Consider the following 23,280-nt stretch of genomic DNA (forward strand, 5'->3'; position numbering starts at 1 on the left):
TCTGAAATATTCCCTATAGTTCTGATCTGTAGCCTACAAAAATAATACTGTTGGGTGATTAGAAATGTGAGTGGGGTTATTTAGTTTTGAAAGGAATGTGAAGAAATGTGATAGAGGTGCACAGCCTATAATAACAGATGATATAGAGCAGAAGCTCTTAGATTTTTTTTCCTCTGGCAAAGATAATTTTTGGCATCTGACTAAATTTATAAACCTCTGCCATTTTATTCTTAAATTTCATCTTTGTATCAAAGCCAGTGGGATTTTATTTTCAACCTTTACACAGTCTTTAACTTATTATTGCTTTATTTCTGTTACACTGAATATGTCATATTAGTTCAATATGCTGTCTTCAGCCAGAAGTTAGAAAAGGAACAGCAGGAGTAGAGAAAATACAAGAACTTTGGAGTCAGGCAGACTTGGGTTTAAATTTTACCTTGACCACTTATTGTGTGACTTTAAGCAGATTAGTTAACTTGTTTAATTCCTTGTTTTTGCATCTCTAAAATGGGGATTTTTATCACAGATGGTATAGGCTTTTTATGAACATGAAATAAGATGATGTGTCAGAAGTGCCAAGACAGTGCTTGGTACATGGTTTTCTTTTGTTTTGTCTTGTCTTTTTTTTTTTTTTTTTTTTTGAGACGGAGTCTTGTTCTGTCGCCCAGGCTGGAGTGCAGTGGTGCGATGCGATCTCGGCTCACTGCAACCTCCGTCTCCCGGGTTCAAGCAATTCTCTGCCTCAGCCTCCTGAGTAGCCGGGGTTACAGGTGCCTACTACCACGCCCAGCTAATTTTTGTATTTTTAGTAGAGATGGGGTTTCACCATGTTGGCCATGCTGGTCTTGAACTCCTGACCCCGTGATCCACCCGCCTCGGCCTGTCAAAGTGCTGGAATTACAGGCGTGAGCCGCTGCGCCCATCCTGTTTTTTTCTTTTACCTGTGTCTGGAAACAAGTTCAGATAGTTTTCTTATTACTCACTCTACTCTTCCTGCTGAGGTGACCATACTTGCAAGTACCTTTAGTTTTTTCAGAAAATTCCCCTCCACTTCTGTTTGTAACTTTCTACCCAAGGGACTGTTCCTTTCTCTTTTACCCCTGCAGGGTCATAAGCACCTGTAGTAGTTCTATATACTCTCTTTTTAAAGCAAAAAAAAAAGGCCAGACCCAGAAAGAAATAACATTAAGAATAACATCTACATTGCTAGGAAGAAATGTAGTTTTAACTGATATAGTTAAGTCTTTGCTAATATTTTCAGTCCTTGCAAGTTGCTTATGGAGAATGTTAAGCAAATGATCCCCATTTTTAGGTAAAGGTAGGTATTTTTAAAAAATAGTCCTAGGAAGCTGTGAATGGTTTCCAGGAATTCTAATTACCTGTCTCTGCCAGAGAACTCTTTGACACACTGGATCTCTGAAATTAGTTTCATTGCAGTTTTTATTGTGTCCCAACAAAGGTTGCTTTCCTGGAATAAGTGATATTTCATTACTTACCTTTTGCTTGAAGAGCTGCAGATTGGCTACAAATCTGTTTAAAATACACCAGTGCATTGGACACTCTTTATGTCTGTGTCAGTAAAAATGTATTGAGTGGGGATGTTTGGCTTGGTAAAGACTAAGGCAGACAGACATATATTCTAGTACATGAAAGGGGCAAGTTTAAACGAAGCAGTAGATATTTACAATTTTAAAAGTCAGATAAAAATAGAAATTTTATAATAGATAATAATCTCTACTCTCTGGCTCCTCTAATTTGACTGATGCTTCTTTTGTCAACTTTCTCCCATCTGCCTTCCACCTTCCATGAATTTGTTGAAATTTCTTAATCATTAAGGACTCTTGACTCTACTATTCTCTTCCCTGTTTGGGGGAGTTATAATGTTTTACTCATTTATTATCAACTGTGTTTCTCTCAGGGAGTGTGTGGAAGGAAGAGAGAGATATATGTTGTCTTCCTTGACCTGGATGTTCCTCATCCCAAATTTAGTTCAGAAAGTGGTGGTTTTCCTTTATTTAAGTAAATACACACACACACACACACACACACACACACACACACACACACACACACACACACACACACTCTATGTTTATGCCAGGGAAATCATGGTGTCTCTGCCTTTTTGGAGCTTAGAGTCTAGAGTGGGGATCTAGATAAACATTTGCCTACAGTGCTGTGAGAGAGGTCTTAGAGAGTGTCACTAGGATTGTTTTCTTTGGTTAAGTCAACTGGTTTCAGAACTGGAAATAGAATAAGAACGCCTAAGTTTATTACTGTGAGTCTCAAAATTCCTTTGGCTTCCTCACTGCCTAAATTTTCCTCCTACCATTATAACACATCTACCATTGTGGCCCAGCTTTCTTCATAGCTGTTCCTTCAGAACAATGGAGGCTTGCTTCTGGGGTTTGACTTTTCTCTTGCCTGAGCTCCCATCATGTTCTAGCCTCCCAGAGCTGGCTAATAGCCGGACCGCTTTCCTTTTATGTTTCTCTCTCTTGTTTCCCAGAGCTTATAAAGTTTTTGGGGCCCATTTTATACTTAAAGTGTGTAATTTATTGTTCTTTCTGGCTCTTGTTCTGCTTCACCTCTTTAGGCCATTTGGCCTTGAACTCTTCACTGTCATAATTTTTAACACTGACCTAATCAGTTGGGAGAATTTCAGATCCAAGACTTGTGTTAAGAATTTGAATACAGCCAGGAGATTCAGGGAGCAGGTGAGGCTAAGTCGCTACCCGGTCCCCTGACCAGCACTTTCTTTGTGGTGATTGAGTAATAGGTCAGTTGAGGATTTTTACTTCCCCTCTCATGGGCTGTTTACTAAGACCACCAATTCTGCAATTGTTGAGAAATGATGGGATCCCTCTGGTGGTGCTCATTTCTTGGGTGATGCCACTTCCACAGCAGTATTTTTTTCCTAAAAGTGTTCTTTCCTGTTAACCTCACTGTAGCAGAACAAACCTTATCAGTGAAGCAGTCACTAGAAATATGCAAAATATTAAATAGGTCCTAGTTAGAGCTTAAATAATGATAATTGTTTAAAAGATGACTTCACCCACCTCCAAGTTTATACTGTTAACATCAGCTGGAAATTTTCAGTCTAACAAACATCTCAGGTGATTAAAAGTAACCCTTAGGTCACAGTGAAAGACTCTGGCATGGAACATTTGTTATAACCTGAGGATTATCTCCACATAGATCTTGAGAGATAATGTCTTGTCCTCAATGGTAAGGCGGCATGGGATAGTTGGAATAGCAAGGCTGTAGAATTGGATTGACTTAGGCTTAAAACCTCCTGTCTCAGTTATAAGCTGTGTGACCTTGGCAAGTTTAGGAACCCCTCTGAACCTCTATTTACTGTAATGTGCAAATAAGAAAATCTGTCTCTTAGAGTTGTTGTAAGAATAAAGTGAAATACATGGCATATGAAAGGCGATGAGTGGATATTTGTAAACCAACTTCATAACCTGACTAGCTATAAAAGAAAACATTTAGCTAAGATACTTCCAGCTGTAATAATTCTTGATTCTCTGATTTTATTTGTATAAAATTAATAAAATATGTATTTTAAAGATAACTATATAACTACAGAGTTCTTGGTTATCATGAATTACTGCTTGCTAAATCCCCTTTGCTGGACATGTCAATTTAGAGAACCAATGGAGAAGGCTTTATACCAGATAGTGCTTGTAGTTCTCTGATCTAAGTCTGTTTCATTATTTCAGTCTTCCCAGACTCTCCTGGGGCTTATGAAGCTGAGTCACCATCCCCACCTCCTCCTCTGTCTCCACCTCTTGAACCAGTGCCAGAGACTGAGCCTGAACCTCCTTCTGTCAAGGTAAAATTATACTGGGATTCTTGCATGTCCATGTATCCTTTGTGTCTTAAGGACCTACAACCACTATGCTAAATTAGTTCCCTTGCTGTATACTTCACAAATGCCAGTAGATGGCTCTTGTCTCATTCTGCTCTCCTACAGGTTGTACAGAATGGGTGTTCCCTCCATTCTTACCTGAAGGGAGATTTTGCTAGTAGGTATAGTCTCAGGAACGTTGCAGAGGTGGAACCTGGGAGCTGTTCTGTTTTCATGACCTTCAGCATCTCTGCTGTGCTGTACAGCTCCTGTTAGAATGGTGTAAAAAGAGATCCGCCCTGCATCAGAGCAACACGTGAAAGACAGAGGGGAACAAACAACTTAACACACGTTTGTTGCTCTTCAGAAGCAATTCTGGAAAAGGGCTGGATGGGAAAACTGTCAACCAAAGGGGAAATACAGCTTTGAACACTCTTCAGCTGCATCTTATCTACATCTATTAGTGTAGATAATGAAGAGTTGAAAAAATAGTCGCTGACAATTTTTTTTTCCTTTGTGGCTGTTAGTTTTTCTTAATTCATTGTGTTAAGACCATCATTTAAATCTTATGCTGATTTCCTCATTAGCTGAAGAGAAGATGGGATGAAAGAGACCAGTGGAGATAAAAGGAAGTTGATACTAGTAATACCTATTTTGAGACTAAATTAGATAGCTATAATGTTGAAGTGTCAAGGCTGGCCAGGCGTGTTGGCTCACACCTGTAATCCCAGCACTTTGGAAGGCTGAGGTGGGCAGAATGCCTGAGTCCAGGAGTTTGAGACCTGGGCAACACAGGGAGACCTTGTCTCTACTTTAAAAATATCTGGGCATGGTGGCACATGCCTTTTAGTTTCAGCTACTTGGGAGGCTGAGGCAGGATGATCATTTGAGCCCAGGAGTTGGACTATTGCAGTGAGTTATGATTGCACTTCTGCACTCCAGCCTGGGCAACAGAGCGAGAACTTGTCTCTAAAAAACAAACAAACAAAAAAAGAAGACAAATGTGAAGGCTGACATAGCAAGTGTCTACAGCAAGGGCATATGCCACAGAAATCCCTGGTGTGGTTTAGGGGCCATCCCTGTGTACTCCCATAATATCTGCCTCAGCCCTCACTACACTGTATTGCAGTGGTCTGCTTTCCTTATCTCTCTCCTCCACTAAGGTCCTTATCCTGTATGTCTTTTTAACCATGTTGCCTGCACTACCCAGCAATAGTTTATTGACTGAATGAACAGAACACAGTTCTTTCTTCAGCATGCTACTTTCCTTCTTATGAACAATGAAGTATCAAGCCTGTGTATATAGTGGGCGTAACTTGTCTGTGTGATGGGGTTGGTTCTCTAAAACTAATGTAGAGTTTCTCTTTCAACTTTTTATCATAATGGAGTATTGGAGAGTGATTAGTATAGATTTAAAAGCTTTTGTTATTTTTCTGTGTAACATAATTGATCCAGCTTAACATTGTATCCTCTGATCTTTCAGAGCTCAAGTGGAGAAAACAAAAGAAAACGAAAACGCGTACTAAAATCTAAAACTTATGTGGATGGGGAAGGCTGCATAGGTAAGACAAATATTTGGCTCCAAATACAGAGATAGAATCTCTTATTACCACAGAGGCACCATAATCCCTTTTAGAACAGGTACATCTCAAACTTTAATTTACATGTGAATCATCCCCAAGTGGTACTGATGCTGTTTGTCTATGGCATACACTTTGTGTAGCAGAGTGTAAGTCAGAACACCTAGGTTCTTGTTTAGGTCATAGACTATAAAAATAAGCACTGAGATCTTGGCTAAAAGTTATGTCGTCCCTGGTGAAGAGTTTCTTATCTATGGAATATCCATTTTGCCTAAATGTGCAGTTGTTATGAAGATTCAGGTGGCATGAATATATCCAAAAACAAGATGGAAACCACAGTACGGGCTTAAGATGTTATCATAGACATTGAGAAGCTTTTTTTTTTTTTTCTAGAATATTTGTTTTTATAAATTTGAACAGTGGAAAAGAAGCTACAGATGATTAGACTGTAATCAAGAGTCATCTTTGGTATTTGGTTCCATTTGTTCTTCAGAAGGGTATGACTCATCGAGATTGCTTCCTTTATGTTTCCTATTTGTAAGCCATGTTAGGTAAAAGCATGTGCTTGTTATGAAGGCCTAGGGAGGAATTAGAGTTCAGGCTTTGAGTCATTGGCTAGTTCTTCAGCCATGTTTTAGCTTCTTCTACCCTTTCCATAATCAAACTAGACTTCTGTGGAGCTTTTAAGATTTAGCACTTGAGGTTTGATAGGATGCTCAGATCCTGGTACTGTATTTTTGTGTTTGAAAAGAGTTGTGGGTTTAGGCTCTTACCGTTGTTAGTTGGATAGCCCATGGTTGTCATTTTGCCTTTTGTGGCACCTGCCACAGCTTGGATCTTCAGAGAAGATTATTTTCCCTGTTACTGATTTTTTTTTTCTAGTTCAGACTTGTTTTGAAAAGATTGGCTCTGAAGAATCAACCTTTCCAGGTTCTTAAAACTAGTGAAGACATTTTGTCATCTGTGCTCCCTGTCCCACTATTCCCCACCTCCCAGTCCTCTGAAAAGGCCTCTGCCATTTTAATTGTAACATGTGATTGGGGAGTAAAATTCTTTACGTGTGGAAATTCTGTCTTTTCAGTGCCAAATTTCTTGTGAACCTGTGAATTCTGGACTTTGAATGGGTTTTTTTTTTCTTTTTCTTCCTTTTTTTTTTTTTTTGGCTTTCAGTCTTTTAATAGTTGCCATTTTCAAGCCTCTTGGTTTGGCCATGGGTGATAATATACGTGTTTACTGTTGAATTTCTTAATTCAACAGTGTATTTTTTAAATTTAAGAGGACAAAAGCATTGGTGCCAGTTTTTTCCTCCTCTTTCTGCCCAAAAAGAAAAAAGTCAAATGTCTTTGTGAGAGTGAGAGTTCATTGGGAATTTGTGGGTAATTATTTATTGCTTTGTTTAAAATATAGTACTCGAGTTTTGGCCAGGTGTGTGGTGTGGACTTTTTTGCACTCCTGTCTCCAGACAGGACTGTTAAGAGCCTTGGATGCAACAGTGAAAACTGTGCTCACATTGCACTTTTTTTTTTTTTTTTTAAAGGTTTTTGGTCCAAGCTCAACCTAATGAATCTTGGCTTTGGTTACCAACAAAGGAGTTCTGCTTTCCTCTCTCTGCTCAGACTGTTCCAAATGTACCAGCATAGGGGGCTTGCCCTGTCCTGTGCTGGATCAGATTTGTTCTATGGGTTTAGAAAGCTCATCTTTCTCTCTTTGTGAGTTTGCAGCAGAAACTGCGTAGTTGGGCCCCTGAGATAAGTTTGGAGTAGACTTCTGGACAAAGGAATGGGTTTCTAAGAGCAAAGCAGTTAAGTGGAAAAGAAATCTGATGTTACCCACGAAAACCAGGTTTGTTTGCCTTTTTTTAATGGCAACCCAGAAAAGTGGCATGTTGTTCAGCTAAAATAAAGGCCCTATATTTTTAATGGACACCTCCTTTTTTCTGGGGTTTGCGGTAGCTACAGCTTTGAATATAGAAATATTCCTTTTAGTTCTTACAGTATACTGAATATGCTGCTAAAGAAACTTTGTTGGTGCTGCCCTGACTGTTTTTTTAACTCCCCCAAGCAATGTCTCACACAAAATTGGCAATGAGACAGCCATTGATTTCATTAATAAGTAATGAAATAATGAGCTAATTGATGCTGAAGTATAATGTAGACATGCTGCCATTTGAGTACAGAATATAGCTTATGAAGGAGCAAAGTCTTATACCACCAACTAGTAGAAAGTAATTTCCTTTCTGTATCTGTAGATGGCTCTTCAGACTTTTCTAATTTAAGATGTTGAATAAATAACAGCTCATAATTTTGTCCCATTAATTCAGTTACATAATGCTTTTGAAGATGCATGTGAGATGGAGGTGGTGTTCTGGGGTCTAATTGCTGGACGAATAGGTATGCCATGGGAATTCTCTAATTATCTTAGAGCAACATTTCTCAAACTTTGCCGGCTATGTGCATTACTTGAAGAACTTGCTAAAATTGAAATTCTGCATCAGTAGGCCAGGAGTGGGAACTGAGAGTGCATTCCTAATAAGCTCATGGGAGATTCCGTTGCCTCTGGTGTGTGGAGCACAATTTGAGTAGTAAGGCCTTTCAGAATACTTAATATATATCTAAAGTTTATCAGTATTTTTTAGCCTCTAAGTGAACATCAAAGTGAATTCTGGGCTCTTACAAAATTAAAGACAAACTCTGGGAACTCTCTGGGAAGGGATTGTTGATTATGCAGCCTTAATGGGATTAGCTGGATAAGAGGGACGGAATGCTCCAGTGGCAATTGCACTTCAACATTTAAAACAGGGAAGGAGAGAACATTAATTCCCAGAGTGTGGTCCCCAGACCGGCAGCATCAGCATTATCTGGGAGCATGTTAGAGAAGCAAATTCTCAGGTCCCACCCCAGATCTGCTGAGTCTGAAACTTGGGAAACAGAATCTGGCAATCTATGTTTTAACAAGCCCTCCAGGTGGTTCTGATGCACAGTAAAGTTTGAGATGATATCTTAAGTAGCAGAGTAGGTATTGGGACACACATACATTTGATTCCAAAGCTTATGCCTCTAGAACAATTTGATATATTTTATTAGAAAGAATTATCAATAAAAGCTCAAGACTGTCATTGTTCTTTAATGGAAAAAAAAAAACCTTTTACTTTAATCATCTGAGCATTTATTATGCATATTAGGTTACGCTTTTCAGCTAAGAACGAGCTCTTTTCCTTCAATGTTTCTCTGTCGCTTGCTGCAACCAGGAAGGCTGAGAAAGAATTGAGATAGCATTGGTTATACAGCTGCCACAGCTCTCTAAAATTACAGAAAGGTGGCATGCTGTTTCTTGTGGTTGGTATATGTGTTGCAGTAGTGTAGATCCTCCTCGGTTATGTGACGTCATGGCTGGAAGCCACTATCTGTGCCTGTGTCCTTTGGGGCTTGCTCATAATGACTGCTTACTGTTATAGTTCTTTTCCAAGTTTCCCTTGGGAAGGGTTCAGTGAGTTTTAATAGCAGGGGAAAAGCAATTTATGCCTTCGGCTGATAGGGAGTAAGAAAACTGGTAACTTTGTTTCTCATTTTATCACTGTCATTCCTTTAACACATGTGTCATCCGATAGCGTTTGCTTGAGATAGTTAACCTTCATGATACAGACTACTACTAAATTTTGGGTTAATTTGCAGCCATTAAGAACTAAGAACCAAACAGTTGAGTAACTAATCTTCAATTCTCTGTACCTAGGATGTGCAGAGAGTGGGTGGCATCAGGATAGAGCTAGACAGGAGGGTCCATGGTGACCTTGGCTAAACAGAATGGAGGCAGGCAGATAGGCCAGCAGTTTAAGACCAGTAACGGGAATAAGCAGGCATTGTAGGTCAGAGAGGTGATACTTAAGAAGCCAGTCAAAGCATGGAGTTAGAAGTAAGTGTTTGAGATATAGACAATTCAGATATAGAGTTCAGGAAGTTAGCTAGCATAGGCCAGGACCCAAATAAAGGATTTAGGCAATTCACTGATAAAGGGCCATTTAAAGGCATGGGATATAGCTGTGAGGGAGAAAAGTGAATGTTAATTCTAAGCATCAAATAGAGACTGTGTGAGCTCAGGATCCCACATACTTCCTACCTTAGGCTAGATCTGATCTCCCAGTGGGAGAAAGATTCAGTCCTAAGTAAGCATATTTGCCTTGATCAGAGTCTGAAATGATTGGGGTTAGCAAGACATCCCATTTTCTTGATAGAGTAAATGATTCAACCCACCCATGTTCCATTTTTTTCTCATCCTACCAGTGACTGAAAAAGTCTACGAGAGTGAATCCTGCACAGATAGTGAAGAGGAGCTTAAGATGAAGACATCCTCAGTACACAGACCCCCTGCCATGACTGTGAAAAAAGAACCCAGAGAGGAACGAAAGGGCCCCAAGAAAGGGACTGCTGCTCTGGGCAAAGCCAACAGACAGGTGTCCATTACTGGCTTCTTCCAGAGGAAATAAACTGCCATCTCTGGTAGATCAGAGACTTGGAGTGGTCAAGGGAGAAGACCAAGAAATGTACTCCTCACTTACTATGTAAGTTCATCTACATCTCCACCTCACCTGTATCAAAAGACTGTTCTTTCATCCTGTGAGGTTTATACTATTTCTGGTTTTTAACCAAAAGGAAATCATCTGGAAGCAGGAGGCAAAAAGCTGTTACCTTCTAATGACATTTAAAAAGCACAATCTTTGACCTGTCCAGGAGAAGGATTTACTCCAAAATTATACTGGAACAGTTTTCAGAATTCTCACTGAAGCCATTTAGTGGCTAATCCACTGTGCCCCACTCACCCTATGCCCTGGTCCGCATATGGCACAGGAACTATTCCTTCTTGTTCCTCTGTATTCTAAGAATTCATGTGGGTGTTTCTTATCCTTACATTCTGCTGGATACGTTTACCCCTCTTGTCTTCCTCCAGTACCACACTTCTGTCCCCTAACCTCCTGAGACTGTTCTCTGTAAGTCTTTTAAGTTTTGGTTGGACTAAAGGCTGAAGTGAAAATCTCCCTGTAATCCTCTTCCTCCATTATGCAGTACACGGACACCTGGCTACAGACCAGGACATGGCTTGTGTTCTGTTCCTTTCACAAAAGCTCTCTGGGACCTTCACTCGCAATTAGTGGTTAGGGAAAAGCCTCAGGCAGAACACAAATAGAAATTTAATGATGTGTTCAACTCCACCAGAAATTACCTCGAGTCAGCATTGACGATATTGGAGGAGCTGCCGTGCTGCTGACACGGGGTGTGCTTTATGCTGCTCTTTGCGGTTTGTTGATCCCCTCCTCCCCCACTCTCAATACCTAGAGAGTGAAACCCGTACAATGAGATAAAGACTAAAAAGAGAAATCCCTTCCTATATACAGTGTGCTACATTTACAAAAAATTTCTCCTTAAGAAAACAGAATATTCAAAAACAGCACTTTTCCAGGAAGTTAGTGAGGAAGATAAGGCACACATTTATTTATAAATGGATGTTGCTCCTTTGTATTTTTAGCTTCCCTATTTGCTTAAAAGTACAGGCTCCCTAAGAGAGGATGGAGAGGGAGAGACTGACTTGTTAGTAGGTCTAAACATCAAAGAAAACATTTTTATTAGTTACTTATGGAAAATCATCTATTACAATGATAACCTTCAAGTGACTTCCATTATGGCTGGACAGGCGGTGAGCTCAGTGGATTGCAGTGGTGTGCTGGTGATTTTGCACAGTGAGCTCTGCAGAAGGGGTCAGGCTCAACTGCTGATGTGTCTCACACGTAGCAGACAAGGGGTGTCTGACTGGCTTCTTCTGCCTCAAATGGTGTATGTCGTAAGTGATGCAATCAGCTGTCTGCTTTTTAAGGTTGGGATTGTGCTGACTTCGGGATTAACATGAGCTGCTTTAGCAACCAAGCATGAACTTGATTAAGACCAGAAGTTTGGGAGATGAGTCCTGGCATTATGTCTAGGACTAAAGCAGTGGCTTTGTATAGCAAGCTGAGTAAAGGTTGACATATTCCAAAACCCTTCTTTTTAAAATGAAAAAGGATGGAGAGAAGGATGGAAAGCCTGGACTTAAACCTTTAGAAAAAACTTCTGGAGAGAAATCCCTTTTAAACAGTTACTTTTGTCATTGCCTCTGGTCATTTGTCTAAATAGGAATGGAAAATTAAAAGAAAAGCAACAATCCAATCTTTTTTCTAAAAATTATGCTGGGGTCTCGACTAAAACTGAATTTGAATTGGAAAATTCTGGTGCTGGTTGGAGTTCCATCTTGCAAGGGATAATACAAATCCTATGATCTCTATGCCCAATATGCTGCCTCAACTCTGAGCTGTCTGCAAGGCTTAGTAAGTATTGAGTGGTGGTTTTTTTTTTCTTTTTATACAATACTATGTTAACCATATGAGTTAAATAAATTTGAGAAGTTGTTTTAAAACAGTGCTTCAAACTGAGTATCTGATGAGTCTCTTATTTGACGGATGGTAACAGTGTTGCAATTATTTAAGCTCTGAATGGGAAGAAGGCTGGTTTTCAGTTGATATTGTTAAAACTGCATACCCATAATCTGAGATGAACAAGTTATTTGCTGCCTTCATAGTTTTTTTCAGCACTGGGGAAATGTTAGTTTCAGCCAACCTCATTTTTTCATCTAGAAGAAAATCTAGCACATTGTATTAGTTTGGCTTCATCACTTGCTAGCTGTATGACCTTGGGCAAGTTTCACAGCCTCAAGTTCTTTATCAAAATAAAACTAAAATGAGTTACCAAGGGTGTCAAGACTAAAGTCAAGTGTATGTAGCATGAATTCGGTCCATGATGGCAGTCACATACGTGCTCTACAAAATGGTGGCTTTCTTTCTGATGTCATAAGTGATGTAATCAGCTAGCAACTTCCTGAAATGTTATCAGTTATACGACCCAGGTGGTATATTCTTCAGTCATTCTGGCTGTACATGTAGTAAAAAGGGGAAGATAGTTGTCCTATTTCATGAAAAGTTTAAAGAGAGTAGATATTTTCCTACTGAAGGAATTATAGATGCCTATATTTACTGTTCATTTATTGTGTATCTACTATGTGTCAAGCCCATGACCTGGGGACTAGAGGATATAATAGAAACCATAGAATTTGGCACTTGATCCTCACAATTTAGTGGAAGGGAAAGCCAGTAAAATGAAATGACAGTGCCATATGTGAGTGCAATGTACAGGGTCCTCCAAGAGTTCCCAGGAGGATGGGTATCAAGGCAGTCTTCCTGGAGCAAGCAGTTCTTTGAATGATGAGCAGGATTTCACCCAGCAAAGAGGAATAGAAATGACTTTCCAGGCAGAGGAGCATGGCTTTTGGGAGAGGTGGGCTGTAGAACTTGAGAATAGGGAGGAAAATGTATTCAGAAATGAAGTTGGGGCCTTGCTAAGCAGTTTGGATTTGATTTGTAGATAATGGGGGCCAACTGAAGAAATTTAAGAAGAGTAACAGAAGTTGGTTCTCAGTTAAGAGTGACAGCCAGTATTTACTTTGATTTTGTATCCATGATAGTATTTCTACCCTTGCATATGCACATTGTATCTTAAAATTCTAGCGGGATTAAAGAAAACCATCTTGGTTAAAACAAGACTGCTTAATTCTGGCAGTCAGCATAGACAATTGCAGTGTTTCCCTTGTCTTCCCCCGTCAACATAGATTTCTGTAGCAGAATCAATTTTTTAAAGTGATTTCAAAAGCTGGTATTTCTTCTTTGACACTCTCAGTGATGAGCCTCCACTCACCTCCCTGGAAAAAACTGGGAATTTAGGGGCAGAGGGGGCTGGTAAACGAGTGAAACAGTTCTCTATTCCCTTTCTATCTTTGTTTCTTTAAGAAGACATTAGTTATTATACAGGAGAGGGCTGAAGAGAAGGGCCATATAAGGAAACTAAATAGTTTCTCCAGGACATGAGTAGAATGAGTGCCTAATAATGTATTTGCCAGAAACGTACTCTGTGTCAAGACTCGTTTTGGTAAACTTGTCTCCTTTCATTGGTTCCAGGATCTCAGTATGCTGTAATGCAGCTTTTACCACCATGAAACATTTTGGGGCTGCCTCGTTTTGTTGTGAGAAGGCAGTATTGCTTTCTGAGTTATTGCCCTGGCAGCTCTGTAAATTAGCCCATGCTGTCACCATGCCCTCTCTGAAGGGCACATTGTACCCAAATGACTGCATTTAGGATTGACTCTTACCACTCCCTGCTGCATGACACTTCTCTCCACTTGTATCTGTGTCCAGTTTTTTGTGTTCTTACGTGTGGACCACCCACAGATTGCCACCCAGGCTCTTTAGCCAGAGAAACTTGGTAAGGCTTCTGATCCAATATTTTTCCATTGGATCAGAATCTACCTTAACTCTACAATTCCCCTTCTACTTCAAACCCTTAATGTTTTCTGAACACCCATTCCCCTTAACTGTTCTCATTTTCTCTTTCCAGACTCCATGTTTCTTGAGGTTTCACCTTGGCCCCCTGTACCTACTTTTTTAATATTCAGAGTTCTTCATGGCTGGTTCTTCAGCTTCATTCTTTTGGTGTTTTAGGCTTTCTCAAGGCTCTTCATGGCATGTCTTTTACCGGACTGCTCTTGAATGGAAAAACTACTTTGTTTAGTGTCTGTTTGGGATCAGTCAGATCCAAAGCATAAAGCAGTTATTGGAAGCTAGTTATGTTTAGTCCTGGATAAAATACTTCGGGGATTGTAAGAGCCCGTAAGTTACCATTTTGGAGTGACAAGACAAACATACTAAATAGCATTTAGCATTTGAGACAATGCTTAGATGAGTGATAGACATGGGACTTAATAATTTATGAATGAATTAGGATAATCATTATGGGCAAAATGTTATATTCCTATGCAAAGAACAATAAAAGATTTAAAGAAAGAAACAGGCTGAGGTAGGCTAACCATTTTATTGGGTGTTATTCAGCTATTTGAACTTCACTTGCCACTTGTACATTCACGGTGTAAGTAAACCATGATTTAGTGAATCTTTAATTAATGGAGTTATTTCTGTTGTGCTTTAAGCATGAGAGTATTGACGAGAAAGCAAGCAGTTATCAGGAATTACTTCAAAAGGCAGTTTATACAATATAAAGTCTGTATAGGCTCCACTCAGTTTTGTACACACTCAACAATTTTGACCTACTAGGGAGGCAGGATGCCAGGATGGAAACAACACAGGCTTTAGAGACAGAGGGCACTGGATGCAAACCCTGTCTGAGGCACTGACCTTAAGCAAGGTATGCATCCTCTCTGAACTTGTTTCCTCATCTTTAAAAATGAGCTACCCACCTACCTTAAAGGGTTGCTTTAGGGCGTTAATGAAATAATGCATGGGCAGTCCCCAGTATTTTGACACCTATTAAACTAATACAAAGCAGAGTAACTCACATTTACCTCTTTTAATCCTCATAGCAGCCCTGTGAGATAGGTACTTTTATTCCCATTTTGCACAGGAGAAAACTGCGGCAAAGAGGTTAAATAACCTGCCCAAGGTCAGAGCCACGATATAAATCATGACAATTCGGCTTCATTGCCCTCAGTCTTAACCACTGTGCTATATTGCCTCTTGGCTATATATTAGTTCATACTTCCATACCGCCCAGTGATGATTGATGTTTTTTTTTTTTTAAGACAGTCTCGCTCTGTCACCCAGGCTGGAGTGCAGAGGCACAATCTCGGCTCACTGCAACCTGTGCTTCCCAGGTTCAAGCGATTCTCTGCAACCTCCGCTTCCCAGGTTCAAGCGATTCTCCTGCCTCAGCCTCCCGAGTAGCTGGGACTACAGGCTCATGCCACCACACCTGGCTAATTTTTGTATTTTTAGTAGAGACGGGGTTTCACCACGTTGGCCAGGCTGGTCTCAAACTCCTGACCTCAGGTGATCTGCCTGCCTCGGCCTCCCAAAGAGCTGGGATTACGGGTGTGAGCCACCGCGCCCGGCCTGATTTTCATTTTTATAAGTGAAAGTGCAGCTGGTTGTTGAGATCCCAGATTGTCAGATTTGAAGGCAATCTTAATGCTTATTCAAATCAACCTCTTATCTGATGTCTGCATCTTCTCTACAGCATCCCTGCCAAGTGGTCTGGAATCTATAAACAAAGATTCAATTATGTTCAGTATACCATACTTAACTAAATTACAAAGGTAGATAAGTAGGCTAATAAATGTTAAGAATTTAAAGAGAGGCTGGACTAAAATTAAGTTTTCTGATTAATTTTAGATCACCAGGAAACTTCCAAATAGAGCATACTGCTGTAAGCAGTCCATTTAATTGCTTTCAGTTTAAGTCGAGAACATTGTTTTCCTTGAAAAAGCTTGTCTGATTCTTGACCTTGCCTCTGACTTAACATTTATAAGAAAATCAAGAGGACATTTGGCATTTGTGCCCTGTTTAAGCTATGCTACAGGTTCATAGGTTGAAAAGTGGTCCTGGGGTGCTTGCAGGTGGGTTAGGCCAGGGTGGTGGTCTCCACTTTGAATGTCAAAACCTTGTTTTCCTAGGATACTTGGTTTCAAGCTTATAAGATATGTGAAGATTACATAAACATAGCATAACGATGGTACAGTGCAGTGGTCCCCAACCTTTTTGGCACCAGGGACCGGTTTCATGGAAGACAATTTTTCCATGGCCAGATAGGGGAGATGGTTTCGGGGTGAAACTGTTCCACCTCAGATCATCAGGCATTAGTTAGATCCGCATAAGGAGTACACAACCTAGATCCTTGCATGTGCAGTTGACAATAGCTTTTGTGCTCCTGTGAGCATCTAATGCTGCAGTTGATCTGACAGGAGGCGGAGCTCAGGCAGTAATGCTCTTTGCCCGCCTGCTGCTCACCTCCTGCTGTGCAGCTAGGTTTCTAGCAGGCCACAGACCAGAACCAGTCCGCAGAGAAAGTGAACCAGGGCTAGAACCTAGGTCTTGAGACTTTGTGTCTTCAGATGCTGCATCATGTGACTTTCCCACAGTATAGCAACCCCTAAGAAGAATATATTGGTCCACTTACAAATGTGGCTTGAGTCATTAAATGCTTGCTTATTTGCCCAACAACTATGGTGGCTACTGTGGATTCAAGAAAAGTACATGACAAGTTCTCTGCCTTCCTGGGACTGACCATCTGTTGGGAAGGCAAAAAAACATGTACATATTTGTACATTTCACAGATTTTTGACTAAAAGTTTACTATGTACCCAGCACTGGTGCATTAAATACTGGGGATACAAAGATGAATTTCTTGCCCTTGATACATTTACTATCTAGTGAGGAGAGAGAGACAAATATGCTATAATTATATTATAATAATATGTATAAGAGTGCTTACCACGGGCTCAAATTTTTGCTAGATATTTAATACACTTTCTCTAATCCTCACAACACTTTATTTACACATGAAGACAGGAAGGCTCGGAGAGTTTAAGTGATTTGCCCAATAAGTGGCAAAGGTGAGACATGTCTCTGTTTAATAACTTATAATGAAAAGTTAGAGAAACTAGTATATTTGAACGCTTGTGATTAGCAAACCTGCATGAAAGTCAACTTCCCTTTGGGTGGATCAAAAGGAGCAAAATGAATTATACCTTTACAATTGTCATTCTCAGGTAGGTGTGATCTTGCCAGTAAGTCTGAGTCTTTTTGGCTACGATCTGCAGCTTGTATCTCCACATAAGGAAACCACACCAGTGGACTACATGTTAGGCTAGAGATGAAGGCTTTCTCCCCTCTGGTTGGTGTTCTAGCTGGCCTGGGGAGAGGGCCACATTTGAACTCTAGTCTTTCTGACTTGAAGTCTATATTCTGACTACCGTACCATGTCCTTCCTCCTCCTGTGTAAAGGAGGTGTGTGTCCATAGGTCAGTGTGGTCCCAAGAAAGGGTTGCCTGTGACTGCCTGAGGGATTAAGGGAAGATTCACAGAGGAGGAAGTGCTTAAACAGGTCTTGAGAAAAATAGGAGTTTGCCAGATGGAAAGCGAGAAGGGCATACCAGGCAGAAGGAACAGGACATACAAAGGCATGGACACACGAGAAAGCACAGACTGTTTAGAGAGTTGTAAGTGGTTTAGTGAGAGGCAGAATGGTTGGCTATGAGGCCATATAAGTAGGCAGAGGCCAGCTCACAGAGGTCTTTGCTAAGTAGTTTAGACCTTGCACTATAGGCAATAGGAAGCCACTGAATTTTAACATGTCAGATTTGTACATTAGAAAGATCAGCTTTAGTAGCCTAAAGGTATAAAGTAGATCACAAGTAACAGCCAGATTGAACCTGTATCTTGAGTTAGAACAAGCAGAGGAAAATAATTTGAAGTTAGATCTAGTTTTGTTTTAGGCAGATGACTCCTTTGATCCCCTTGGAAACTCAGGAGAGGAGAGTATTAGGAGTGACTTCAAATGTGGAATGATTAGCCTTTTGCTAGGTCGTCTCATGCTTGGAAATTCTCTGGCTCTTGCCTGAGCCATGGTCCTAGTTAAACCATGGAGATGGGATTGGTTCCACGGTTTCACCAAGGATTCATGTAGGCCATTCTCTGACGCACATACACACACTGATTCAGACCTGGAACTGACTGCATCTCCCTGGAATTCTTTGGGTCAAAAATGACCCATAGTCCTAGACTGATCAACTAAATTCATCCCAAATCTTACTAACACCTATTCTATGCCAGATGCTTTCATATACTTTATATCATTTGATCCGTAACAACTTTGTGAGGTGTAGGTATCAGCCCAATTTGATGAATTAGGAAATTCAGTGGTAGAAAGGCTGTCCAGCTAGTACATGGTAGAGCTGGGATTTGAGAGGCAGACAGAGTATCCTATTGTCATCCATTCTTAGTGTAAGTTTTTTCCAGTGGCGTGGAGTGTTGTAAACATTCTTGCATATCATAAGTGACATTCATATTAGACATTGAATGACCATTATACTTAGAAATGTACCAATGATTTAATTCTTTTCTAGCAGTAAGTTTTGCTGTGAACTCCAAAGCTCACCCCTAAAATACAGGAACAGCTATCCTGAAGCTCCTGCATGAAACCCCCCCACTCTATCTTAGAATTGTGCATAGTTCATAATACATGTTATGTGTCTTCCCAGCCTGTACACTTTAGAAGCAGCAAAGCAGCAAGAGACAGTTGCTTTTTGGCCACGTGCGGTGGTTCATGCCTGTAATCCCAGCACTTTGGGAGACCGAGGCAGGTAGATCACTTGAGGCCAGGAGTTCGAGACCAGCCTGGCCAACATGGTGAAACCCCATCTTTATTTATTTGAGAGAGAGAGAGAGAGATACTTACATTTTGGAAAGTACTCTGGCTGCAGTTGGAGAGCAGACTGGCTCACTTTTTGATGTTGTAGAAAGTCCTTGGACTTTAGAGTCAGGCAAACTGGAGTTCATGCCCTTTTACTATCAGTGTGACTCCCAGAAAGTCACCGAATTTCTCTGAGCCTCAGTCTTCTCATCTGTAAGATGAAGCTTGTATCTACCTCAAGGTTATTGTGAGGATTAGAGATAACAAATGTAAAGTGCCCAGTTTATAGTGGTTGGGTTTTTATTGTTTCAGAGTAATGCTTTGGACTTTAATCTTACCTGTGTGAGAAAAATGAGTTGTCGTACTTTGCTAATTTTTTTGCCAACTAACCTTTATTGGAGTACCTACTTTGTGCTGTAGACAGCACATCAGACTGTCAAAACTGAGGTTCTAACAAAGTGAGGAAGGAGGGCTAATGGTCCCAGTGTTTCCTTGCAGTTCTGCTCACCTGTCAAATTCCTGACTCCCCTTTGTCCCACCAGCACCCCTACCTTTCAGGTGGGCTGCGTGTCATTCTGTGTGCTACACAACACACCCTTGTTTCAACCATATTTCTACTTGAAGTCGTTTAGAGGAAAGCCAAAGGTCTGAGTATGCATTCTATTTCCTCAAGTACAGACATCAGAGAATGCTGTTTATTAATGAAAAAATAAACAGATCTTTAGCAGCAAAGAAGCCTCTCCCAATGATGTATGGGGTGCTTGGGCTATAGTCACGCCTGCAGTTTGAGCCCATCTGTTTTCTCTGTTCACCTCCTGAGCACTGTCCCCTTGTGGTTTGCATCATTCCTTAAGACCAGCCAACTCCAACCCTCCTCAGTCCACTCATTCAATAGCTGTCTTATTTAAACACACACTCTCTCTCTCTTTGGGTGCCAGATGTGAAGTTTCAAGGCAGCAGAGGCCGGGCTGGCTAGTGCCATGACACCTGCTTTAGTAGGCAAGCCAGTCAGCTGCCGCTTCTGATGATGTTGGCTCTTCTTCATGGACAGCATGAGGGTTTCACCCCACCAAGTGCACACACAGGCAGCTGAGGGAGCCTCATAAATTATGGTTTTGTTTGTTTACTTCGGGCAGACAGCGTGGTGTAGTGGAAAGAGCCCTGCACTTGGACGCAGAAAGCACGGGTTTGAGTGCTTGGTGGTTATGTGCTTTCTGTCTACAGAGCACCTCTTCATAGCACTTATCACTATCTCTGCTAATTGTGTATCTGTTTATCTGCTTATTGGCTATCTCCTCCACCACAATATAAGTTCTAGGAAGTCAGGAACTGTCTATCATTCTATCTCCAGTACCTAGGACAGTGCCTAGAACATAGTAGGCTCTTAGAAAATATTTATTGAATGAATCAATGAATTATAAAACTGCCTCTTCTACTCACTGGCCATGTGATCCTGGGAAAGTCATTCTCTTCTCTGGGCTTCAGTTTTATCAACTCGGTTGAAAGCATTAGTTCTCTATCCCTGATGCTGTAAGAGTTTAAGAATTCATTCATTTAACAAATTACCTTGTGTCTCCATAGAGGGTACTGCCAAGCCCTAAAACTACACAGTCATGAACAAGGCAGAAACAGAACGTGCTCTCAAGGAGTTTTGAAAGAGAGAGATAACCAAATAAATAATTGCATGAACAATTATGTAATGACCATTGTGATAAGCCTTATAAAAGGATCTGTACAGGGCACTAGGAGAAAAACCACACAGGAGGGCCATGTTGGGGATTGTCAGAGATTTCTTGGTGAAAGTGACATTTAAGTCAGACTTTACAGATAAGTAGTTGACCAGGCAAAGATGGTACAGTATTTCAGGGAGAGGGAAGAGCATTTGTGAAAGTCCAGGGTGGGCGTGTGGCTGTAGCCTGGTGACCAACAGGGAGGTCATGCCAAGATCAGGCTAGAGAGGGAGGCTGGGCCAGATGGTTCAGAACCCTGTGGGCTATGGTAAGGATTCTGTCATATCTAAAGACAAAGGGAAGTCATTGAAAACAATTCCTGTCATTACAAAGGCTTTACTAGTACATACAGAGGGGAATGTTGGACTCAGCCTTACATGGCTGTCAGAGGTAGATAGAGCAGATAGTACCTCCATTTTGTAGCTGAGGAAATAGGCCCCAGGGATGATAGGTAACTTACCAAGACCACTAGGCAAGTCAGTGGTAGAACTTGATCTCTAAAATTTTAGTCTACTTTTCTGAATACTATATCACATTACAAAGTTGAGAGGGTTTTCTTTCCCTTCACATACTCTAGATGGCCAAATTTTAGACCTAAATGCCTTGTAATAACAGCTCTCATCTGCAAATTGAATGTCTCGAAAGCAACTTTTAAGCAAGTCTGTTAGCAACAAATCCCTCCAGAGCATTATGCTTGCATTTTGGGTAACTACAACCATATCTTTGATGCCCATTTTAGATTATTGTTAGGATAGATTGTTAGGAATAGAATTACTATGTCAAAGGATATACATTTTAAGAAACTTTTCATACATATTGCCAACTTGTCTTCCCAAAGGTTGCGTATCATCGTCAGTATATGACAGTGACTTTCTCAGTGCTTCAAGTAATAGAGACCAACTCTAATTTAAGCAAAACTGAATAGAGCTTACTTTCTAATCATACATATTTTGTTCACTTAGAGATGGGAAACTCAACCAGCCTTTGGCAATTTGAATTGAGGAAGAAGATGAAGCTATAGAGATAGTGCCCAAAGGAGGCAGAAAACTCCCCAAGGCATTGTTCACTGTGAAGAGGCACACAACATAGACATTAAAGACAGGAAAGTGAAGGCAAACTCTATTGTATTCTACTAAAGGAAGAATCCTCAGCATTGTGACATTCTGCTAAAAGTAACTCCAACTTGGAAAAGCCCTTCCTCTGGCTTGCTAGAAAACTAATTGGAGATCCTAACTTGGAGTTTGTTGCCATGCTTGCCTTTGCCCCACAAGAGGTTGTCATGGACCGAGCTTTGGCAGCACAATATATCATGATTTACAGGTTGTTCAAATGTTCTCCCGGATGAGAATGATGATCTGTAAGAAAATTAATCTGGAGCCCAGCATCAGAAGTATAGTTTTATAAGCATCTGTGCTGTGCTGTCAGTGGTGTAGCGTGTTTGCCATTTTATTGTGTAGCTAAGCAGAACATGTGCTTTATCTTTGGGATGCTGAAGGAGATGAATGAACTTCAAAAATACCTTCAATTTTTGGACCTGCATATTTAGCTGTTTTGGTTGTTTCCTTCTGGAGTTTCATATATATTAGGTTAGTACAAAAGTAATTGAAGTTTTTGCCAAAGTATTGCAAAAACCACAGTAACTTTTGCACCAACCTAATACTTATCATAATATTCAGTGGTGAGGATCTTATTTTACTGCCATTCCCATTCCTTTTCATTTAGAAACAGAATAAAGTTGTATTTCAAATACCTAAGAGAGATACACACACACACACACACACACACGTAGTGTGGTCCATAACATAAGTAGAAATAAAATACTTGACAAAAGTAGCACAAAGGATGAGAGGAGGGAGTATGGAAGTATAGTATACTCTTCTTCTTATGTTATACTTGAGGTGGTATATTATTTTTAAATTAATAACTCTTTAAACAATTTAACTGTTTTAAGTTAAATATGCGTATTGTAAACCTGAGAGCAACCACTGAAAACCACAATGTAACTCAAAAGTATAGTTAATAAGCCAATAATGGAGATGAAATGGAATACTAAAATTACCAATGAATGTTAGAAAAGAAGGAAAAAAAAGGACAAAGAATAGATGGGACAAATAGAAAGCAATAAAAAGACATTAGACTTAACCATATCAACATTAAATGTAAATGGAATGAACACTTCAATTAAAAGGCAGAAATTACCAGGCTAGATTTTTTTTTTACAAATGGATACAAATATGCTGTGTGCTAGTCTGTTCTTGCGTTGCTGTAAAGAAATACCTAAGACTGGGTAATTTACAAGGAAAGAGGTTTAATTGTCTCATGGTTCTGCAGGCTGTACAAGCATGGTGCCAGCATCAGCTTAGCTTCTGGGGAGGCCTCAGGGAGCTTTTACTCATGGCAGAAGGTAAAGCAGGAACAAGCATGTCACATGGCCAGAGCAGGAGCAAGAGAAAGAAGGGGAGGGGAGATGCCACACACTTTTGCTCAACCAGATCTCATGAGGACTTACTATTGGGAGGACAGCACCAAACCATGAGTGATCCCCCCAGATGACTCAAACACCTCCCCCCAGCCCTGACCTCCAAGATGAGGGATCACATTTCAACATGAGGCTTTGAGGGGACAACATCCAAACTATATCATGCTGTTTACAAGAAAGCATGTTAAACATAAAGATGCAGATAGGTTAAAAGTAGTAGGACAGAAAAAGACCATGTGTACACAAATCATAAGAAACCTGGAGTGGCTATATTAATATCACATGAAGTAGACTTCAGAACAAGGAGTATTACCAGATGTAAAGAGACATAATAAGAGAGTTAATCAAGAAGATATAATACTCGTAA

At 40.4% G+C, this 23,280-nt stretch overlaps 1 protein-coding gene across 5 annotated transcripts in view; it reads left to right on the forward strand.

Annotated features, from left to right (window-relative positions):
* The window catches only part of POLD3 (DNA polymerase delta 3, accessory subunit), a 50,427-nt gene extending 38,544 nt beyond the window's left edge, over positions 1 to 11,883 (forward strand). For all 5 annotated transcript variants that reach the window (XM_004051807.4, XM_004051808.5, XM_019037578.4 and 2 more), the window contains exons 10-12: positions 3,726 to 3,838; positions 5,337 to 5,415; positions 9,711 to 11,883. In XM_004051807.4, coding sequence (XP_004051855.3) covers positions 3,726 to 3,838; positions 5,337 to 5,415; positions 9,711 to 9,913 — 395 coding nt within the window. In that variant the 3' untranslated portion in view covers positions 9,914 to 11,883. The remainder of the gene's footprint in view (positions 1 to 3,725; positions 3,839 to 5,336; positions 5,416 to 9,710) is intronic.
* Positions 11,884 to 23,280: the final 11,397 nt, after the last annotated feature.

The sequence above is a fragment of the Gorilla gorilla genome, chromosome 9, assembly GCF_029281585.2.
Source record: "Gorilla gorilla gorilla isolate KB3781 chromosome 9, NHGRI_mGorGor1-v2.1_pri, whole genome shotgun sequence".
In the NCBI taxonomy this organism is placed as follows: Eukaryota; Metazoa; Chordata; class Mammalia; order Primates; family Hominidae; genus Gorilla; species Gorilla gorilla.